This window comes from Poecilia reticulata, linkage group LG15, assembly GCF_000633615.1.
Source record: "Poecilia reticulata strain Guanapo linkage group LG15, Guppy_female_1.0+MT, whole genome shotgun sequence".
Classification (NCBI taxonomy): domain Eukaryota; kingdom Metazoa; phylum Chordata; class Actinopteri; order Cyprinodontiformes; family Poeciliidae; genus Poecilia; species Poecilia reticulata.
In genome coordinates, this window is record NC_024345.1 from 21,993,736 (window position 1) to 22,010,937 (window position 17,202).

General features: G+C 38.8%; 1 protein-coding gene across 2 annotated transcripts; it reads left to right on the forward strand.

Annotated features, from left to right (window-relative positions):
* Positions 1-321: 321 nt before the first annotated feature.
* On the forward strand, positions 322-17,150 carry tm9sf3 (transmembrane 9 superfamily member 3). Of its 2 annotated transcripts, none has more exons than XM_008430052.2 (15): positions 322-410; positions 2,858-3,053; positions 3,161-3,283; positions 5,342-5,502; positions 8,292-8,369; positions 9,245-9,376; positions 9,478-9,644; positions 10,195-10,289; positions 10,362-10,492; positions 11,700-11,839; positions 13,760-13,828; positions 13,913-14,059; positions 14,466-14,549; positions 14,640-14,716; positions 16,233-17,150. In XM_008430052.2, exons 2-15 carry the CDS (start codon positions 2,888-2,890, stop codon positions 16,298-16,300), a joined length of 1,638 nt encoding a protein of 545 aa, XP_008428274.1. In that variant the 5' UTR covers positions 322-410; positions 2,858-2,887; the 3' UTR covers positions 16,301-17,150. The 2 variants fall into 2 exon arrangements, with proteins under 2 accessions (XP_008428274.1, XP_008428273.1); XM_008430051.2 differs by having other exon boundaries at positions 342-566.
* Positions 17,151-17,202: the final 52 nt, after the last annotated feature.

Below are 17,202 nucleotides of genomic sequence, written 5' to 3' on the forward strand. Positions count from 1 at the left end.
TTTTTTTTTTTTTTTTTTTTTTTTTTTTTTTCTTTTCAATGGCCCTAATCCTCTTCCGTACTTTTAGGTATACTCCATAAATATGTCAATTTAAGAATAGCAAACAGGGTGCCAGCTTTAGGCCATTGAGAACAATTTAAAAGTGTTACTTTTTGATAAAACCCCGCACCGTCCACGCGTGGTCGGGTCGTCAAAGGTGAAGCTCTGGTCTTGGCAGTCGGGATGACGTGGCTGAAGCCTGCGCAAGATGCGCCGACAGAGTTCCTCCAACCACCGCTGGAGCCATCGCTTTCCACGCTGATTGGACACCGAGCACCACGTGACTCCTCTCGACCAATCCAGCGTAGGTTCGGTGAGAGCGTACAGAGAGCATCCCTGAAAACTGCCTCTGTCATACAACCAGGAAGAAGGTGGGATATTAGCCCAACGTAGCTAACAACCCCAATCTTTCTGCATACTTTCACCAAAAAATTATGGGTTCATCCCGGTGGAAGTTGGCAGTGGCGGCGTTCCTTGCAGTAGTGGGCTCTTTATTACCGGTTGACGCGGACGAGCATGAGCACACGGTAAGACGGCGTTTAAATGAGGCCGACTGAGAAAGCGGGGGGGAGCGTTGAAAAATAATGGACGTTTATGCTGTGGGTAAGCTGCTAGCTGCGGTTCAAGAAACAGGATCACACACATACGAGGGTGTATAACTTTAGTCTGTTGAGTGATAAATCGATACTTCCTGTGCTATTGAACAGATAAGCATTCAGTTAGCCAGCGAACATTCAACCCTTAATCGGCCTAACCGCTCATGCTAACTGTTAGCTTTTCACAACGGCTCCATACTAGCTTTCCTTTAGCACCGGTGGAATCTGTTCTTACAGCACCAATGGGCTTCCATTAGTCAGTTGAGCAAATTTAAACTACATTTAGCGTTAAAGCAGAAGTAGAACCGTAAATAAGCTAAGCTGGAACACAGGGGAAACGTTGAGGCCTGTTGGTATTTTCTCTGTTATACGTTTGATTGCAGTCAGATACTATCTAGAAGTGTTGAGCAGGTCTTGGATTCATTGATCAGTCTGAATAAAAAAAAAAAAAACCTGGTGTAGGTATGAAAGCAGTCGGATGAGTAGACTTATACAACGTGGAAGTTCACTTCCTTCAACGTAAGCAAACACAGCCATGGCATATCGCTTTGTAGAGCAACACAGGCGTACCTGAAAGTGATAACTGGTACATTTTCATTAGTTTGCATTCAAATTTGAATACAATGGGCATCTGTTTTCGAATCAATACAGAGTAAAAAATATCACGATGTTTAAATGAACGTTTTGTATTTCTACTAGAGTAGGGGGGAACCTTAATAAGTTAATTGACATGTAATAATCCTACTTTCAGTCCAAATGTTATGTTCGTTACCGTAGAATAAGATCTCTACATAATTAAAAACGAGTAATTCTGCCTTAAATTAAAAAACATTCAGCTTAGATTAATTTTGAAATGAAACATTTTTAAACCTTGAAATGAATCTATAAATTATTTTCCGTTTTGGATGGAATATGAACCTGACCTGGGCTAATATTTGAGAATGGAGATTCTAGAAAATTTGGGTGGTTTGAAGATTTATTCTCATCTTCAAGTAAATTAAACGTAGTTTAGCTATAAACTTTGTTTTGCTAGTAGGTATTGAGAAAAAAAAAAAGCAAATTTTTGTGTGTTGAATTTGCATTTGAAAATATTAGCTCTACAACTGTCAACAGCAAATAAAAGGTGTTTATTTTCAGAGACACCAGCAACTCACTTTTAATGACATACCCAGTCCTACTTCTGGAAAAATAATAATAAACATTGTTTATCTTTCCTATACTTTTATGCATGACATTTATTGTTGGTACATAATTAAAGCTAAAAAGAACTCGCAACATTCAATAGTTTAAGTGCATTCTTATGCAGAATACTCAGTAAACCAAGGTAGTAATAAAGGGTTAATTAGTTGGGCTGTCTGCTTGGATAAAGTTGGCAGTCAGTGCAGCCAACTATTTTAGTTTCCACACCATAATTTTTTCCAAACAACCAAATTAACCTTTCCTGTAAGCAAAGGAAAAGTATAGTAGGCTTCTTTCAGCCAGCTGATCTGCAGTGCACGGAGAAACGGATTGTAAGATTGTTGCAATCAATCAATTAATTGCATGATAAATTGAAACAAACTCAATAATTTACATTTGCATGTTTTATCATCTTTCTTGCTTTCTTGCTTTCTTTCTACCATAAACTGGATCATAAAAGTCTGGTGTTTTGGTCTCAACTAAACCTGTTTTTGAAGATAGTTTTGTTTATAGAGACTTCATGATTCATTTTATTTGTTTTATTTATTTTGGATATTTAAAATGTCTTCCAGTTATAGTGTTAAATGTTCATTACAGTTTATTGACCTTTGAGAATGCGCTCTTGTGTTATTATAACTTTTGCATTAGTTGGTATTTTCTTACTTGAAAATAGTCTCAAAACAACAACATTATTGTTTATTGCAATAACTTCCGGGGCAATTTATTGTTCAACAAAATTTGTTATTGTGACAGATCTATCAGGTTGGCATCTCAATAAAAAGGTTTCACTTTTGTGCAATTTTGAAACACTTTTAAAAACCTCGTCATGCCTTGATGTCAGTAACGGACTGATGCATACTTTACGCTTTAATGGTTTCCCTTTTTTTATTTAAACCTCATTATCACAGTCTGCTGAGTTGCCACTGATATGAAACTGTACCTAACGGTACTGTACCTACCTGTATATTCAGAAACCCGATGGACTTGCAGAACAGGTGCAGCATTTTCGAACTGAATAAATCCCTTTTAATTTCCCTTCGTAGTACACAGATAAGGAGGAGGTCGTTTTATGGATGAACACAGTGGGGCCTTACCACAATCGACAGGAGACGTACAAGTATTTCTCTTTGCCCTTTTGCGCGGGCTCCAAGAAGACCATCAGTCATTACCATGAAACCCTCGGAGAGGCTCTGCAAGGGGTGGAGCTGGAGTTCAGCGGCCTGGACATCAAGTTCAAAGGTTTTCTGCTTTGTTTGGCCCAAACGCACGAGTAAAACTGTTAATGTATGCATGTTTCACATTTTATGGCACCTAATTCAAAATGTTTTGTCCCATTATCTCTGCAGAGGAAGTCATGCAGAACACATACTGTTCAATTAACTTGGACAAACCCAAACAGGATGCCTTTGTTTATGCCATAAAGAACCACTACTGGTATCAGATGTACATCGATGACTTGCCCATCTGGGGTAAGTGACGCTACTTTCAACCTCTGGGGTTTTGGTTGATGCTGAAGAGTTTTGGGATTTTTAAATATTGCTATGTTTTTCCCACCAAAAAGTCGATCAACCCAGTTCTGGGAATGAAGCTGCATGACTGCTGTTTACTCATTCATTACTACTTCATTTACCTTAAAACGGATTTAGGATGCAAACGACCCACAGCAACTTACCATTAGTGTATTCACCTGTGCAAAAGAGCTCTGATGACACACAACCTGTACTATTAGAGGGATGTTAAAGACACTTCTTAGGTCTCTTCCTCTTCACGCTAAACTTGTAGTCACGTTTTTTTTTTTTTTTTTTTCGCAATCGTGGCCACCACTCCTCCGGCTGATTAAACATCCACCCGTCTGCATGCGGATGTTGCATGCAGTGGGTGAGGCTCTGATATTTACTCTGCTGCATTTAAGGGGTTAAAGCGTGATTCATCACTTCTGAGATGCTTAGATATTTAGATCAAACATCTTAAATTTATAGCCTGAAACATGCCAACAACCCAAACACATGGATTCACTTGGATTGAAGTTTTAAGATAACTTAATAAAATTCACTTTGGGTTGCTAATCCCAGTCGATTGCACTGAGTCATTGACTTTCCAGCAAGCGTGACGGTGAACTCTATGCACAAGCTCAAACACAGCAGATCTCCACTTTATTACTTTATAACCTTGGAGAAACACTTCTTACAGTGTTATAAGTTTGATTGCGTTCAAACCGGGCTATTGTGGATGGGAAAGACACTGGCTGCTATATTTGATTCTAAATGTTCATTATTTGTAGCATAAAAGTATTTCTTGTACCTTTTTAATGATTCTATTACTAAAAGCAAAGTAACAGTTTCTGCACAGAAGCAGAATTATTACTTTGCTTCTGAAAGTAGTACAGAAAGTGATACTTTTGTTTCCCAGCATTTTTGTAAATAAATGTGGTGAATTGGTGCGATATAAAAAACTGACTTACTAAAGATAAAATTTTTGGCAATTTTTTGTACTGACTGTAAACCACAAAGCAGAATAATAGTAAATAAATGTATATGGTGAACTGTTGCCTTGGAGCAGGAGGTTCTGGTAGGGATGGACTTTTATCCTGTTATTTATTTATGATAAATTTAGATTTTCAGTTGTCCCGATAAATTTCAATTCATGTTTAAAATTTCCCAAAACTATCTGCATTGTTGTTTCATATTTTCTCTATTATTTCAATAAGAAAATCAATAAATGTCAATAAATTTGAAAAACAATAGCCCCATTCCTGCCTCTGTGTGCATTTTAGTGACATAAATCACACGTTTTTATGTGACTGGTGTCCTAAAGAAGCCTGTTGCAAATGCATCCGTTTTCTATCGAGTGGTATTTGTTTGTGGGGCTAATTAATGGTTTAATCATTTTTTATTGTTATCACAATAGTACCACAAAATATTGTAATAAAACTTTAACTTTATGTCACCTCTATAAATTACCCTTAGGTTTCAGTGCATGCATAGTTGCATAAGAACTATTATTAAAATAACCCTTTTATTATTTATGTTTACAGATAAGTGCTTAAATATAGTATTGAAGTAGAAAATAAACATCCAGATTCACCCTTCAAGTCCAAAGGGAACAAGATGTGTTCCTGTTAAACTCTATGTTTGGTTTTAATGGAGACTGAAACTTGCAAAATGAAACGTTATGAAAACAGAAATGGAATAAATTTGGTTAGCTGCACATGAACGATGCAGGCGAAGAGTTAATCAAATTCTCTTAAATCTATCAAAGTTTAATCAGAGGAAACAAAGACAAATTCAGAGTTCATTCAGCAGCTTAAATGAAGTAACATAGAGGATATTGATGCGTTTATTATAGTTGACCTTCATTATAGATGGACTATGGATAGTTGAGGCAACCAAAGTGACAGGCAATACAACAAGCTTCCCCTTATTTTGGTTTGCATGTCCTGACTAGCAGCGCTGCGTTCAGACTTGTGTCCCCATCAGCACTTTTGCCTCCCTCAGATCAGTGACTCCATCCATGTTGTTTTCTTTAAGGCATCGTCGGCGAGGCGGACGAAAACGGAGAGGAGCATTACCTCTGGACGTACAAAAAGCTGGAGATCGGCTACAACGGCAACAGGATCGTTGACGTAAACCTGACGAGCGAAGGCAAAGTGAAGCTCATGCCAAACACCAAAATCACCATGTCCTATTCTGTGAGTACTAAGAGCTCTTTGTACATAGTATGCAAATGTTAGGCTTCCGTTTCGTGATTTCATTAGACTCTGGGAAATGCAAATACGTTTATTTGTTCTGTGAAATATATTCAGCTTATGAAACGACACTGAGTTCACCAGAACTGAACTAAGCTATGAATCTCCCTGTTTTTAACAATTGGGTTAAAAAGTTCGGATGGTTAGGTAAATAAATGGTTAAATTCCAGTCTATTAAATGTAATTAAATATACTTGCAATCAGACTAATCATCAGGATACTTGAAGTGAAGATTAGTTTGCCTAACATTTGCTACTTTTAACAACATATGTTTATGTTACACATTTGAATACAAAGGTGATGACATAGCAAAGCCACTGCCACGAACAAACTGTTGCTTTGCATAAAAAGTAGAACTTCAGATTTTTTTCTCACTGACTGAGTGCATTTCTGCCTGAAATACATCATATTTCAGGCAGAAATATAAATACACATTCATATGAATGTGTATTTAAAGACATTATGATGACTTTTTAAAATAGGTAATAAAGAGATTTTCAATACAACTTAAAAAAATCCAATCAACTGCAATATAACATCAACATAAAACGCTAAAAGTCTTTTTAAATTATTTGAATCAAAATAAATACAAAGTCTTCTACTGGACTTGTAATTGTTTGTTCTTAAAACTTTACTTTCATATTTAAAACAAAACAGAGTTATTCTTGCCCTAACTCTGTGGATCGCAGAAAAAGTCCAGGAAATGGACGAAGCCTGTTTGCTGTGAATCTAAGGCCGCGTTGACACAACAACGATTTCGGGGGAAAACGGAAGAGTTTTGTTGCGTTTGTAGTGCGGATTTACACAAAACCACCGAATGTTTTCTCTGACAGCGGCACAGATTGAAAACGGGTTCCAGAGTGCGTTGTTTCTGAAACGTACCGTTTACCGTTGTCGTGTAAACCTAGAAAACGGATCTTTTCTTCCAGAGAATCCCCAGCTCATGCATAGCATGACGCTTCCTACAATCCACAGAAGAAGAAGAAACTACTCACAATGCTGGTGTTACTGTTTCCCCATCAGATACGGTTCCCTCAGCGTCTCTTCACCGCTCCGCAYCGCCCAGGTGGCAAAATACACGGCTGCTCGTTCAGCGCTCTTATCTAGAGAACTACGGACCAGGACCAGCCCGGCTCCAGACGAGTTTAACGGGGGGCACCGACTTATTTTGGGGGGCAAAATTAATCTACGTAGCTGAACATAGACAACAACACCAGCAGCCTTCAGGCTACTTGTTAACAAGCTTAACGTGCTGTATTGATATTAGCTAGTCATCTTTTAGCTATCATTACCTGCATCCAACAGCTTTACTCAACTCAGTCGGTTAGTTTGGGGAAAAAACTGTGCAGTTATTTACGTTTTGCTGGTTTGCTGCCATGATTCTAACACACCTGCGCAGCAGCAGCAGCAGGTCTCCTTCGCTGCCTCACAGGYGTAAACCCAGCGCAAGCGTCTCAGCGTTCATGTTGCGTTTGAAGGCGGCTCGGAAAAACAGGTTACGACTTGTTAGCAACGGATTAAACTGTTTTAACTGCTGAAAAACGTAACAGAGGACACGGACATGGGACGTGCGGGAAYTCCTATTTTATCAAATTGATATAGGAATAACAGACTGTTGGCCATTCCAAGGTAAAAACAATGAACAGCTTCCAGTCCGGGGCTCGCTACAGACACCGTGAAAGCTCAAACAAGGTGTTTCACCAACTGCATGCGCCCTAATCAGACGCACACAATGCGTGTTTTCTCCCAATCTATAGGAGAACGGTACCTGATGGGGAAACGCAAATCCACATGCCTTCAAGTACAACTTTTTTTAACACATGCGCACTCAGTTTCAAAGAACCTAGCACCAACTAGGCGCAGCGAGAGCATTACACGTTTTCGATGTGTACAGTTGCTGTGTAAACACAGATCTTAATTAGAATGTTTTCGTGTAAACGATCCAACAAAAACGGAACAAAGATTCTGTTTTTGTTGGATCGTTGTCGTGTAAACGCCCCCTAAAATGTTACGAGCTTTTCATCTCTTCTGAGACGCAATATTGTTGATAATTTTTTCACTAAGCATTAGAGATACAACATCGGCATCGTCTGATAAACAAAACTGGGCCGATATTAATCCAGCATTTATTTTCATCTTCTTTTTTTTTTTTAAATGTGTCAACAGTAGTGATATATATATATATATATATATAGGATATCGGTTATCGACCAGAACAGCAATATTAATACCTATTGGCCAAAATGTTCATGTCATTAAATCACAAAAAAAAATTTAAAAGCTTTACATCTTTCCAAGAAAAATAAGTATAAGAAGCTGACATGTAGCCACTTTTTACAGTTTTAAACTGTTTTTTAAAAATGTTTTACTGATTAGTCTAAAAAAAAAAAAAAAAAAAAGAAATTCACTGTGAATCATTTGCATTTTTTCTTCTTTTGAGAATCCCACAGACTGAGCAGTGCTGATTACATTTTACTGATTGAGTTAATAAACTGAACTTGGAAACTTGTTGGGAGACTTAAAACAACAAAACATACTGCCGGTCACTCAGGTCATAGAATGCTGATGCCAGTGGTTTTACAAATAAATTATTAAATATGATCAGATTGACAATAATAAAACGTTTGAATCACTTTCTGATTAGCTGCTCAGGGAAAAGAGGCAGGAAGTGGGGCGTGTTACCGTGGGTTACGCGATTTGACCTCAATTCCTGCATGTTTGTTCCCACCCAGGTGAAATGGAAGAAGTCGGATGTGAAGTTTGAGGACAGGTTTGACAAGTACCTGGACCCGTCCTTCTTTCAGCACCGGGTGAGTGAAATGCTCCTCGGGTTTCATGCTGGGATGGATGCTGCTGTTCAGGAAGTGCAAGTCAAACTGCTGACTGTTTCTCTCTTTTTTAAGGATTTCTCAAAAGCAAAAATGTTTTTTTCCTGCTTTAGAGGAGTTTTAAGTTTTTATCTGTTTATATGTTCTTCCTCTTCTTTCTCTGTCTTCTCTTTGCTCATATTCTGCTTCCATCCTGATCCACAGTGTTTGTCATTTCTCCGTTTCATTTCTGTAACTCTCTCTTTGGGAACTTCAGATGATTCAGACTAAATCCTCGACATTTTCTCAGATCACCCCAGTTTTACAGCAGATTCACTGACTTCCAGTCGTTTACAGAATTTATTTAAAGTTTTGGTTGATTGTTTTGTTTCTCTTTATACAAAACACTGGATGATATAAGTCTTAAATCTGCCCCGTGTTTGAAGGACAGTTTTATTTACAGAGACTTCAGTATCAGTTTTATTTGTGGTTTTGTTTATTTGTTTTGGATATTTAAAATTATCTTCCACTTCCATTGGTAAATGTTTACTCGAAATTAAAGTTTGACCTTTTTTAGGGGGTTTACTTGCATTATTATGCCCTTATGTTACTTGAGAGGTTTCAAAACAACAATAGTATCATTTATTGCGATAACTTCTGGGACAGTTTATAAAATTTGTTATCAGAACAGGCGTACCCAAAACAAATCAAAATGCTTCGCTCAAGTTGCCCTTTTCATTCTAACCTCTTGTTTCTTTACCTCTTTTCATTTCTACTGAACGTCTTGTATAGTGTTTTTTCTTGTAAAGTGTCACTGGGTGTCTGGAGATAAAATGAACCATCATTATATTTATTTAACCTTTTTTTCCTGCCTTTAGATTCACTGGTTCTCCATCTTTAACTCCTTCATGATGGTCATATTCCTGGTGGGCCTGGTGTCCATGATCCTAATGAGAACCCTGAGGAAGGATTACGCCAGATACAGCAAAGAGGAAGAAATGGACGACATGGTGAGCGACCCGCGGGAACTTTGGTTTCATCATGCTGGTTTTAAACGCCTCTTCGTCGCTGAAGCTGCTCCGCTCTGCTTCCTGTCGCCGTGTGTCGACAGGACAGGGATCTGGGGGATGAGTACGGCTGGAAGCAGGTGCATGGCGACGTGTTCAGGCCGTCCAGCCATCCGCTCATCTTCTCCTCGCTCATCGGCTCCGGCTGCCAGATCTTCTCCGTCTCCTTCATCGTCATCATCGTTGCGATGGTGGAGGATCTATACACAGAGTGAGTATCTGAACTCTGAACATTGTGTTGTTTTTACTTTATTTCCATTTTTATGGTAAATTAACTAAATGCTAGATCCAAAAGTGAGAGAAATTCTACATCGGGTATCGTGATAAAGCTCCTGGTCCATTAGGAAAGATCTATTCAGTCTAATTCTATGCTTGACTTGCTGCATTATTTATTTTACATTATTCCTAACAGCATTTTCTGAGCCATTTGGAAAACGTTTTGCTGCAGTTTATTTTTATGTTTGACCAACATAGTCAACCTATTAGTTCTCTCTACACCATCTTTTTTTTGTAATTGTGTTTTTTCCCCCCAGCCGCTGCAGTTATGTCCCAAAAGTTTCCCTTATCGATTGCATTTTATGGGTTTTGCAACCCAGAAACATAGTTTTTAAATTTGACAGAATGTGTTGCTATTTACAAGGGATGCTAACAGAAAAAAACAATCAAAAAACATCTAGTACATGTTATGTGGAATAGATCTGAGACGTCTTTAGAGGAAACTGTCCACCGGTCTGAACTCAAACCTTCTGTGTTTTCTGCAGGAGGGGCTCCATGCTGAGCACAGCCATTTTTGTTTACGCTGCAACCTCTCCCGTCAACGGCTACTTCGGTGGAAGTTTGTATGCAAAACAAGGAGGTAATAAAGCTCCCATATCATATCCCATTGAAAAGAAAAACCCTTTAAAAAAGTGTGACTCTGTGACTGCAGGCAGGCGATGGATCAAGCAGATGTTCATCGGGGCCTTCATGATCCCAGCCATGGTGTGCGGGACGGCCTTCTTCATCAACTTCATCGCCATCTACTACCACGCCTCCAGAGCCATCCCCTTCGGGACCATGGTGAGTCGTTGCTTCACATTGCAACACGCAGAAGGAATCCGAGTCAACAGCTTGCGGTGTCGGCGATCTGCTGCGACCCGATTAGAGCGGTGAGAATGAAAAGTTTGGTGGACGTGGTGAACAGCAGAAGCAACGAATCCGCTGCACAAACAGGAAACGGATTAAACTAAAGAGTTCAACTGAAATAAACACATTTCACAGGACGCTGCCTGACTTTATCAATTCATCAACAACCATGTTCTTAACTACAAACAGCTGCTTGAAGGCTTGACTTGCTGCTCAGCCAGTCAGCATTCACACCCTCTGTTTCACATTAGACTTAACCCTGAATGTATTTTAGAGGAATTTTATGTTTTTTACGTTATAAATTCAACGTAAAAATGTGACTTGAGCCTCCTTTCCTCTGATACCACCAAATGAAATTAAGGTCACATCTCTGACCAACATGTGGCTGGATAGTTGTGTTTTTTTGGCCACTGACTCCAATTCAAGAATGAAGGAGACTTTTTAAATATAGGCAGAATTATTAACAATGAATTAAAATCTTCTTCCAGTGCAAAATGTTGAGTTCAACACAACATATTTGGTTTAAATAAACACATCTGTCCAGTGACTTTTATTTTTTACTGAAGATCAGACTTCAAAGCACCCAAATATGTTTCACATTAACATAATTAAACGTGGTTAAATACAGAGCGACTCTAATCCTGTTCCCAAAGTAGAGAATAGATCATATTTTTCTTGAGCCCAGAAAAATTTCTGCAGGTGATTTTGCTATTAAATATTAGTTATTTATCCACTTAACTGAACTTTTACGCTACAAAAGGACAAATCTTGGTTAAATTTAAACACTTTCTACTTGCCAAAATGTCTGAAACTCTTCATTCTCCATATATTTATGTATTTATGCTCTTGTGCAGCTGAAGCCTCCATGAAATCACCAGAAACGATTCACACATTCAGTTTGCTCCGTTTACTCTACATGGTGTTATCCAGTCATAAACCTTCTACCGTTCTCCCCCCTGGTTTCTTAACGAAGCCTTTTCTGATGTTTTATTCAAGATCAATGAGGAAAAATAAATGTATTGTCACTAATCAGTCCATCTGCTGATCCTTTGTGTTGATTTCTCTTTGCACCAACGACAGTCGGGGTGAGATGAAAACACAGCAGATGTAAACAGAAATGTGTTTTCTCTTTCCGCTGCAGGTTGCTGTCTGCTGCATCTGCTTCTTCGTCATCCTGCCTCTGAACCTGGTGGGAACCATTTTGGGGCGAAACCTGTCTGGTCAGCCCAACTTCCCCTGCAGAGTGAACGCCGTGCCGCGGCCGATCCCCGAGAAGAAATGGTGGGTGGATGATTTTGCAGCAGGGAGCAGCACATACATTACTGCAAATCAAATGTACAGATGGACAAATTGTCTTGCAAAAACACAAAATCTTACCAAGTATTTCTGCCTTGATTTTAGTGTAAATATCTTGTCATACTTGGAATAAAACAAAACTAACTTACAGGTAACTTTTCAGCAAAATATAGGAGCTTGTTTTAAGAAAATAACCCATTATTGATCAAAAAGAAGGTTTTTAAATCTTTTCTCATTTGCAAAATGAAAAGATTTTGTTAAATTTTGACCTAATTAATGCTCTGAATGTTGTATCTCTATCAAATGGCCTTTTTTTAGTCTGCGCTCTGCACAATACAGTTAACAATTGATTGATAAATTAGTTGACATTTATTTCAATAATTGATTATTGTTTCAGCCCTAGACTTTGTAGCCAACAAATCCCTGCTATTGTTTGCACAGTCGGTAACACTTTATTTGAAGGGGGTGAATAAGACTGACATGACACTGTAATAAACATGTCATAACATGTCATAAACATGAATAAGCCTTCATGAATATTTATGACTGTTGTCTTAAGGAGTCATTCGGTAAATTATGACACTTTTAATACAAAGTTGACATTATTCAAAATGTCTTTAAGACAACTTGATATTAGCAAGAAATCATTACTGATATAAATTTGTTATAAAAGTATTACTGATTGCACTTTAAAAATTAGGTAACTTTATGTTATTAAAGGTAAAGTTTAAACAGTAATGATTTATTCAAGTTGTCATAACAAAGACATTTTGAATAATGTCAACTTTGTATTTAAAGTGTCATAATTTACTGAATGACGCTTTAAGACAACAGTCATAAATATTCATGAAGGCTTATTCATGTTCATGACATGTTATGACACGTTTATGACAGGTGTTATGACATGTTTATGACAGTGTCATGAGTCTTATTCACCCCCCTTCAAATAAAGTGTTACCGCACAATCTTTACAGTTTTTTAGTGTGTCATTATTTTAAACGCAGATCTTGTACATTTATTTAAAGGGACGGTATCGTATCAAATAAACTTTTTCAGCTTTACTTCAGGTTATAATAGCACTATAAAACCTGGAGTGTTTCCTTAACTCTTTAATGAATGTTTGAGAAATCCTTTAGTCTCCGTGGCAAGACGCCTGGTTGGCGCAGCTCCTCCTCTGAGCTGCAGTTTCCAAGCTAACAACCTTCTGCCTAAGAGAGCTGCTCCACTCGGCTCCTTCAGACTAGCCAGCAGCAATTAACAAACACCTAGTGCATCTGCTGAGCTCATTGTAGGAGCTACTTCTCAGTGAAACACTTGGTTAAAACGTTGCTAAAGGTTTAATAGAGGAGCCATGTTGACTTCCTGAAGGTGGAGTTTCGGAAAGAACAGGAGTTTTTGTTTAAAGAGACAGAGACCCAATTTCAAGGCCCTAAATTATGTCAGTTTTTTTTAAAGGCAGATTTTACAAACATAACATTTTTATTACAACTGAAGATAACAGAGTTTCTTGGTTATGCTATAAAATAACACTGAGCCTGGAAAATACATAATTCTGCCCCTTTAGATTTTCACTCAGTTGCACATGAGTATTTTTGCACAGGATTTTTTTCTTATGCTGTAAATCTGCCCTCACTTGTACAGTGTTGTATTGTTATTTTTGTTGTTATATTTTACGTTTTGTTTGAATCTGTGTGTTTGCTGCTGAAACAGCTGAAGTTGTTTCTGTTCTGTGAGTCTGAGCTGCCGACTCTGAGGAAAACTGCTGCTTTTCATGGAAACATCGGCTGTAAAATAGAAAAAAAAACGTCTGACTTGTCCTTTTAAGATATTAAACAGAAAACACGTTTAGTCTCCCTGAAGGGAAACATAAACGCTCTGATTGTGTTGAATCTCGTCCTGCCTCAGGTTCATGGAGCCGGCTGTCATCGTGTGCCTCGGGGGAATCCTGCCCTTCGGCTCCATTTTCATAGAAATGTAAGTGTTTCCTGAGGAAATGATCCGGTTCTCCCTCAGACGCCGCGCCGCAACGACACGCTCTCTCCTCTCCTCTCCTCTCAGGTACTTCATCTTCACCTCCTTTTGGGCCTACAAAATCTACTACGTGTACGGCTTCATGATGCTGGTCCTGGTGATCCTCTGCATCGTCACGGTGTGCGTCACCATCGTGTGCACATACTTCCTGCTCAACGCCGAGGACTACAGATGGTGAGCGTTTGTTTTAAACACACATCAGGGTTTTATTCTCTGCTTCATGTGTTTATGCTACAGAGGTGGCAGAGTAACCAAAAATCAACCATTTAATATTTAAAAATGACATCGTCAGATGGACCAAAAGATAAAGTTAAGTGAAAATGTTGGTATTTTGAGGACCATAATGACGATAATTCATACAAGTAATAAAATCAGGCAAAAAGCAAATGTTTCCAAATCATTTATTTTCAATAAAAGACTTATAAAACATGAAAATGAAGAAACTTTGCTCAAGTAAGAGCAGAGATACTTCATTATAAAATTACTTGAGTGAAAGTAAAAAGTGCAGCGTAGTAAAAATATTTCCAAAGAGTAACTCAAGTAAATGTGAGTAAATGTAATGTTTGTTTGTTTTCTCCAGGCAGTGGACGAGCTTCCTCTCTGCTGCATCTACTGCGGTTTACGTTTACATGTACTCCTTTTACTACTATTTCTTCAAAACTAAGTGAGTGATGGCTGCATTTATAATATGTGATAGAAAACTGAAATTAAAAATATGTTCTTTGACTCTAAAATGTTTCCTTGTGCATTTCAGGATGTATGGATTATTTCAAACGTCCTTCTACTTTGGCTACATGGCCGTGTTCAGCACTGCTCTGGGAATCATGTGTGGTGAGTTTCTGCTCCGATTTAAACACCAAAATGTCTCAAACTGAAGAAACATGGGTACTCTGATTTAAAGCTGACAACATGCAGCTTCTAATTAGGACTTTTTCTGCTTCCTTGTTCAATGTGTAAGTGATAAATAACCACCAGCTAAGACCTGTTTTAGAAATCCATTTTTCTGATGATTAACCAGATAAAAAGTGCCACATTCTGCTGAGTTTATGGTAGAAATACATTAAAAGATGCAAAAAAAAAAAAACTCATTCAATTTTTTAATTCTCTTTTTAATTAGTACAGTTTCTGGTTATTTTCGTGTTTATCCAACTAAAAATCCATTGAGCAGAAGGAGCTCAATTAATATTTTTTTGCACAATTTCAACCGGGTGAAGCCAAAACTGCAACATGAGGAGTTTTGGTAAAAACATTTTTACACTCTGTAAGATTTTTTTTCCATCTTAAATGCAAACTGTGTATATTTTTGTACAGTTTTGTCTTAATTATTGCTCTGTTTGTATTTTTTTCAAAACCGTTTTCAGTTGGTGCACTCTGGTTAGCAATTTATTACTAAATTAGTTGATTACCGTATTTTCCGCACTATAAGGCGCACCTTCAATGAATGGCCTATTCTAAAACTTTTTTCATATATAAGGCGCATAGAATAGACGCTACTGTAGAGGCTGGAGTTACTTTATGCATCCACTAGATGGAGCTGCACTAAAGGGAATGTCAACAAAACAGTCCGACTCCGGTCGGCGTGGAGAGCCTTCTGCGACTGGGCCGGGCCGGACGATGGTCACCCATCTCCGTTTGCGCACAGCATGTTGGTGGAGAACCTGGTGCTAAATGACCTGCAGACGACCTGATTATCAGATCGGTAGGTAGATGGGTCAGTCAAACTTTATTAACAAACCAGCGTTTTGACAACTATCCCAGCATGCACTGCGCGCTTCTTCTTCTACGGGCGAAAATGAAGTTGGCAGCTGCTTACCGTAGTTTCTAGACCTGTTGTGGATCAATATTGGTCCATACAAGGCGCACCGGGTTATAAGGCGCACTGTCGGCTTTTGAGGAAATTGAAGGTTTTTAGGTGCCTTATAGAGCGGAAAATACGGTAATTCTATAATCGATTCATTGCAATTAATCAGATTATTTCAACCTTAGTTACTGTTATTGAAATGGTAAATTTTTCTCATGAGCAAGGAAAATCTCAAGAATCCTGCATTTAGCCAGCTGACCAGCAGTAAGCAGCAACAAGTGGGGGAGGGTCGTCACTGTTTTAGTCTGTACTCCATACATTCAGAACAAACTCTTCTTCTGCTCTTTAATCGGTGCGACAGGTTTGATTTTAAATATCTCTGCCTAATGCCCACTCAGACATACTCCACACAACCCCCGTTTCAAAAAGTGTTTGATGTCAATCAGGTGTTTTTTTGCCTTCTGGGCTCTCCGGGTCCGACTGCTGCTCAGACATTTCCTAGAGCTCCTCTGCAGAACCGACCCGCTTAATTCAATCTGTTTCCAGGCGCCGTCGGCTACATGGGAACAAGTGCCTTCGTGAGGAAGATCTACACAAACGTGAAAATCGACTAAGCAGCGTAGCGGCAACACGGGGATTTGACTGATCCACCTTCGTGTTCTGGAAGACGGCAGGCACAAGTCATTTATTCCCTTCCCTCTTGCAGAGAGATTGTGAGAATCTCACTTTGTTCAACATTGTTTTGTTTTTTGGGTTTTTTTTCTGAATAAATTTCAACACCGTGACTTTAAGAGGGGGAAGTCTGTGGAGGAGATGTAAAACTCGAGGTTTTTATTTTTTAATCAGTTGCTTTAGGAGAAGGTTGGGGGGGTTGAATGTTTAAAGCCGACTTTTCTCTCTTTTCCCCCCCGAGCCAGTCCCAAACGAGACGACACGTTGACGGAGTAGCGTAGCTCTCTTCAGTGAAGAGGCCGGAGCGTTCGGAAAGCCTTGGTTCTGTTGCGTCGGATTACACGGGAGCCGGGTTCGTTTCTATTTTGTATTCCTGGAAGTCACTCGCAGTGTCGTCGTCTCTCCGCCGTACCGTAGTTTGTTCTTTTACTTTCACTGAAAACAACAAAAACCCGCCGCCACCCTCCGTTTGGTGGCTTAATTCTCCAGAAGCAGTCCATCCAGTCGGTGAGGTTCTGACCAGCTGTCGGGTTTCTGAACTGGACAGGAACGGATCAGCAGCTGAGGTGCAGGAAGAACTGATTTTCTTCTTTTGTTTGTTTTTAATGGCCGTTTGATGTGATCCCATCTCCAAGTTAGTCTTGTTTTCTAAATGTTTGGGTTGAATGAAGTCTACATGTAAAGATAATATATGGATGGGGTGGCGTGTATATAACCTTAATAATGTACCTTTAGATGTAGATCCCAAATGTATTTTCGTTGTACAGTTTTACTACAGGGTGTTTTTTTTTTTTAAATGAATCCTTTAGTTGCATTGATTTGTTTTCCTCTTAGTTCGGTGCTT

What these genes read in the sequence shown, in the direction of transcription:
- tm9sf3 (XM_008430051.2), top strand. Translation starts at nt 474, where the DNA reads ATGGGTTCATCCCGGTGGAAGTTGGCAGTGGCGGCGTTCCTTGCAGTA. An exon ending in CGGACGAGCATGAGCACACG is followed by an intron (nt 567 to 2,857) that starts GTAAGACGGCGT and finishes TTCCCTTCGTAG; the next exon opens with TACACAGATAAGGAGGAGGT. An exon ending in GTGGAGGATCTATACACAGA is followed by an intron (nt 9,645 to 10,194) that starts GTGAGTATCTGA and finishes TGTTTTCTGCAG; the next exon opens with GAGGGGCTCCATGCTGAGCA.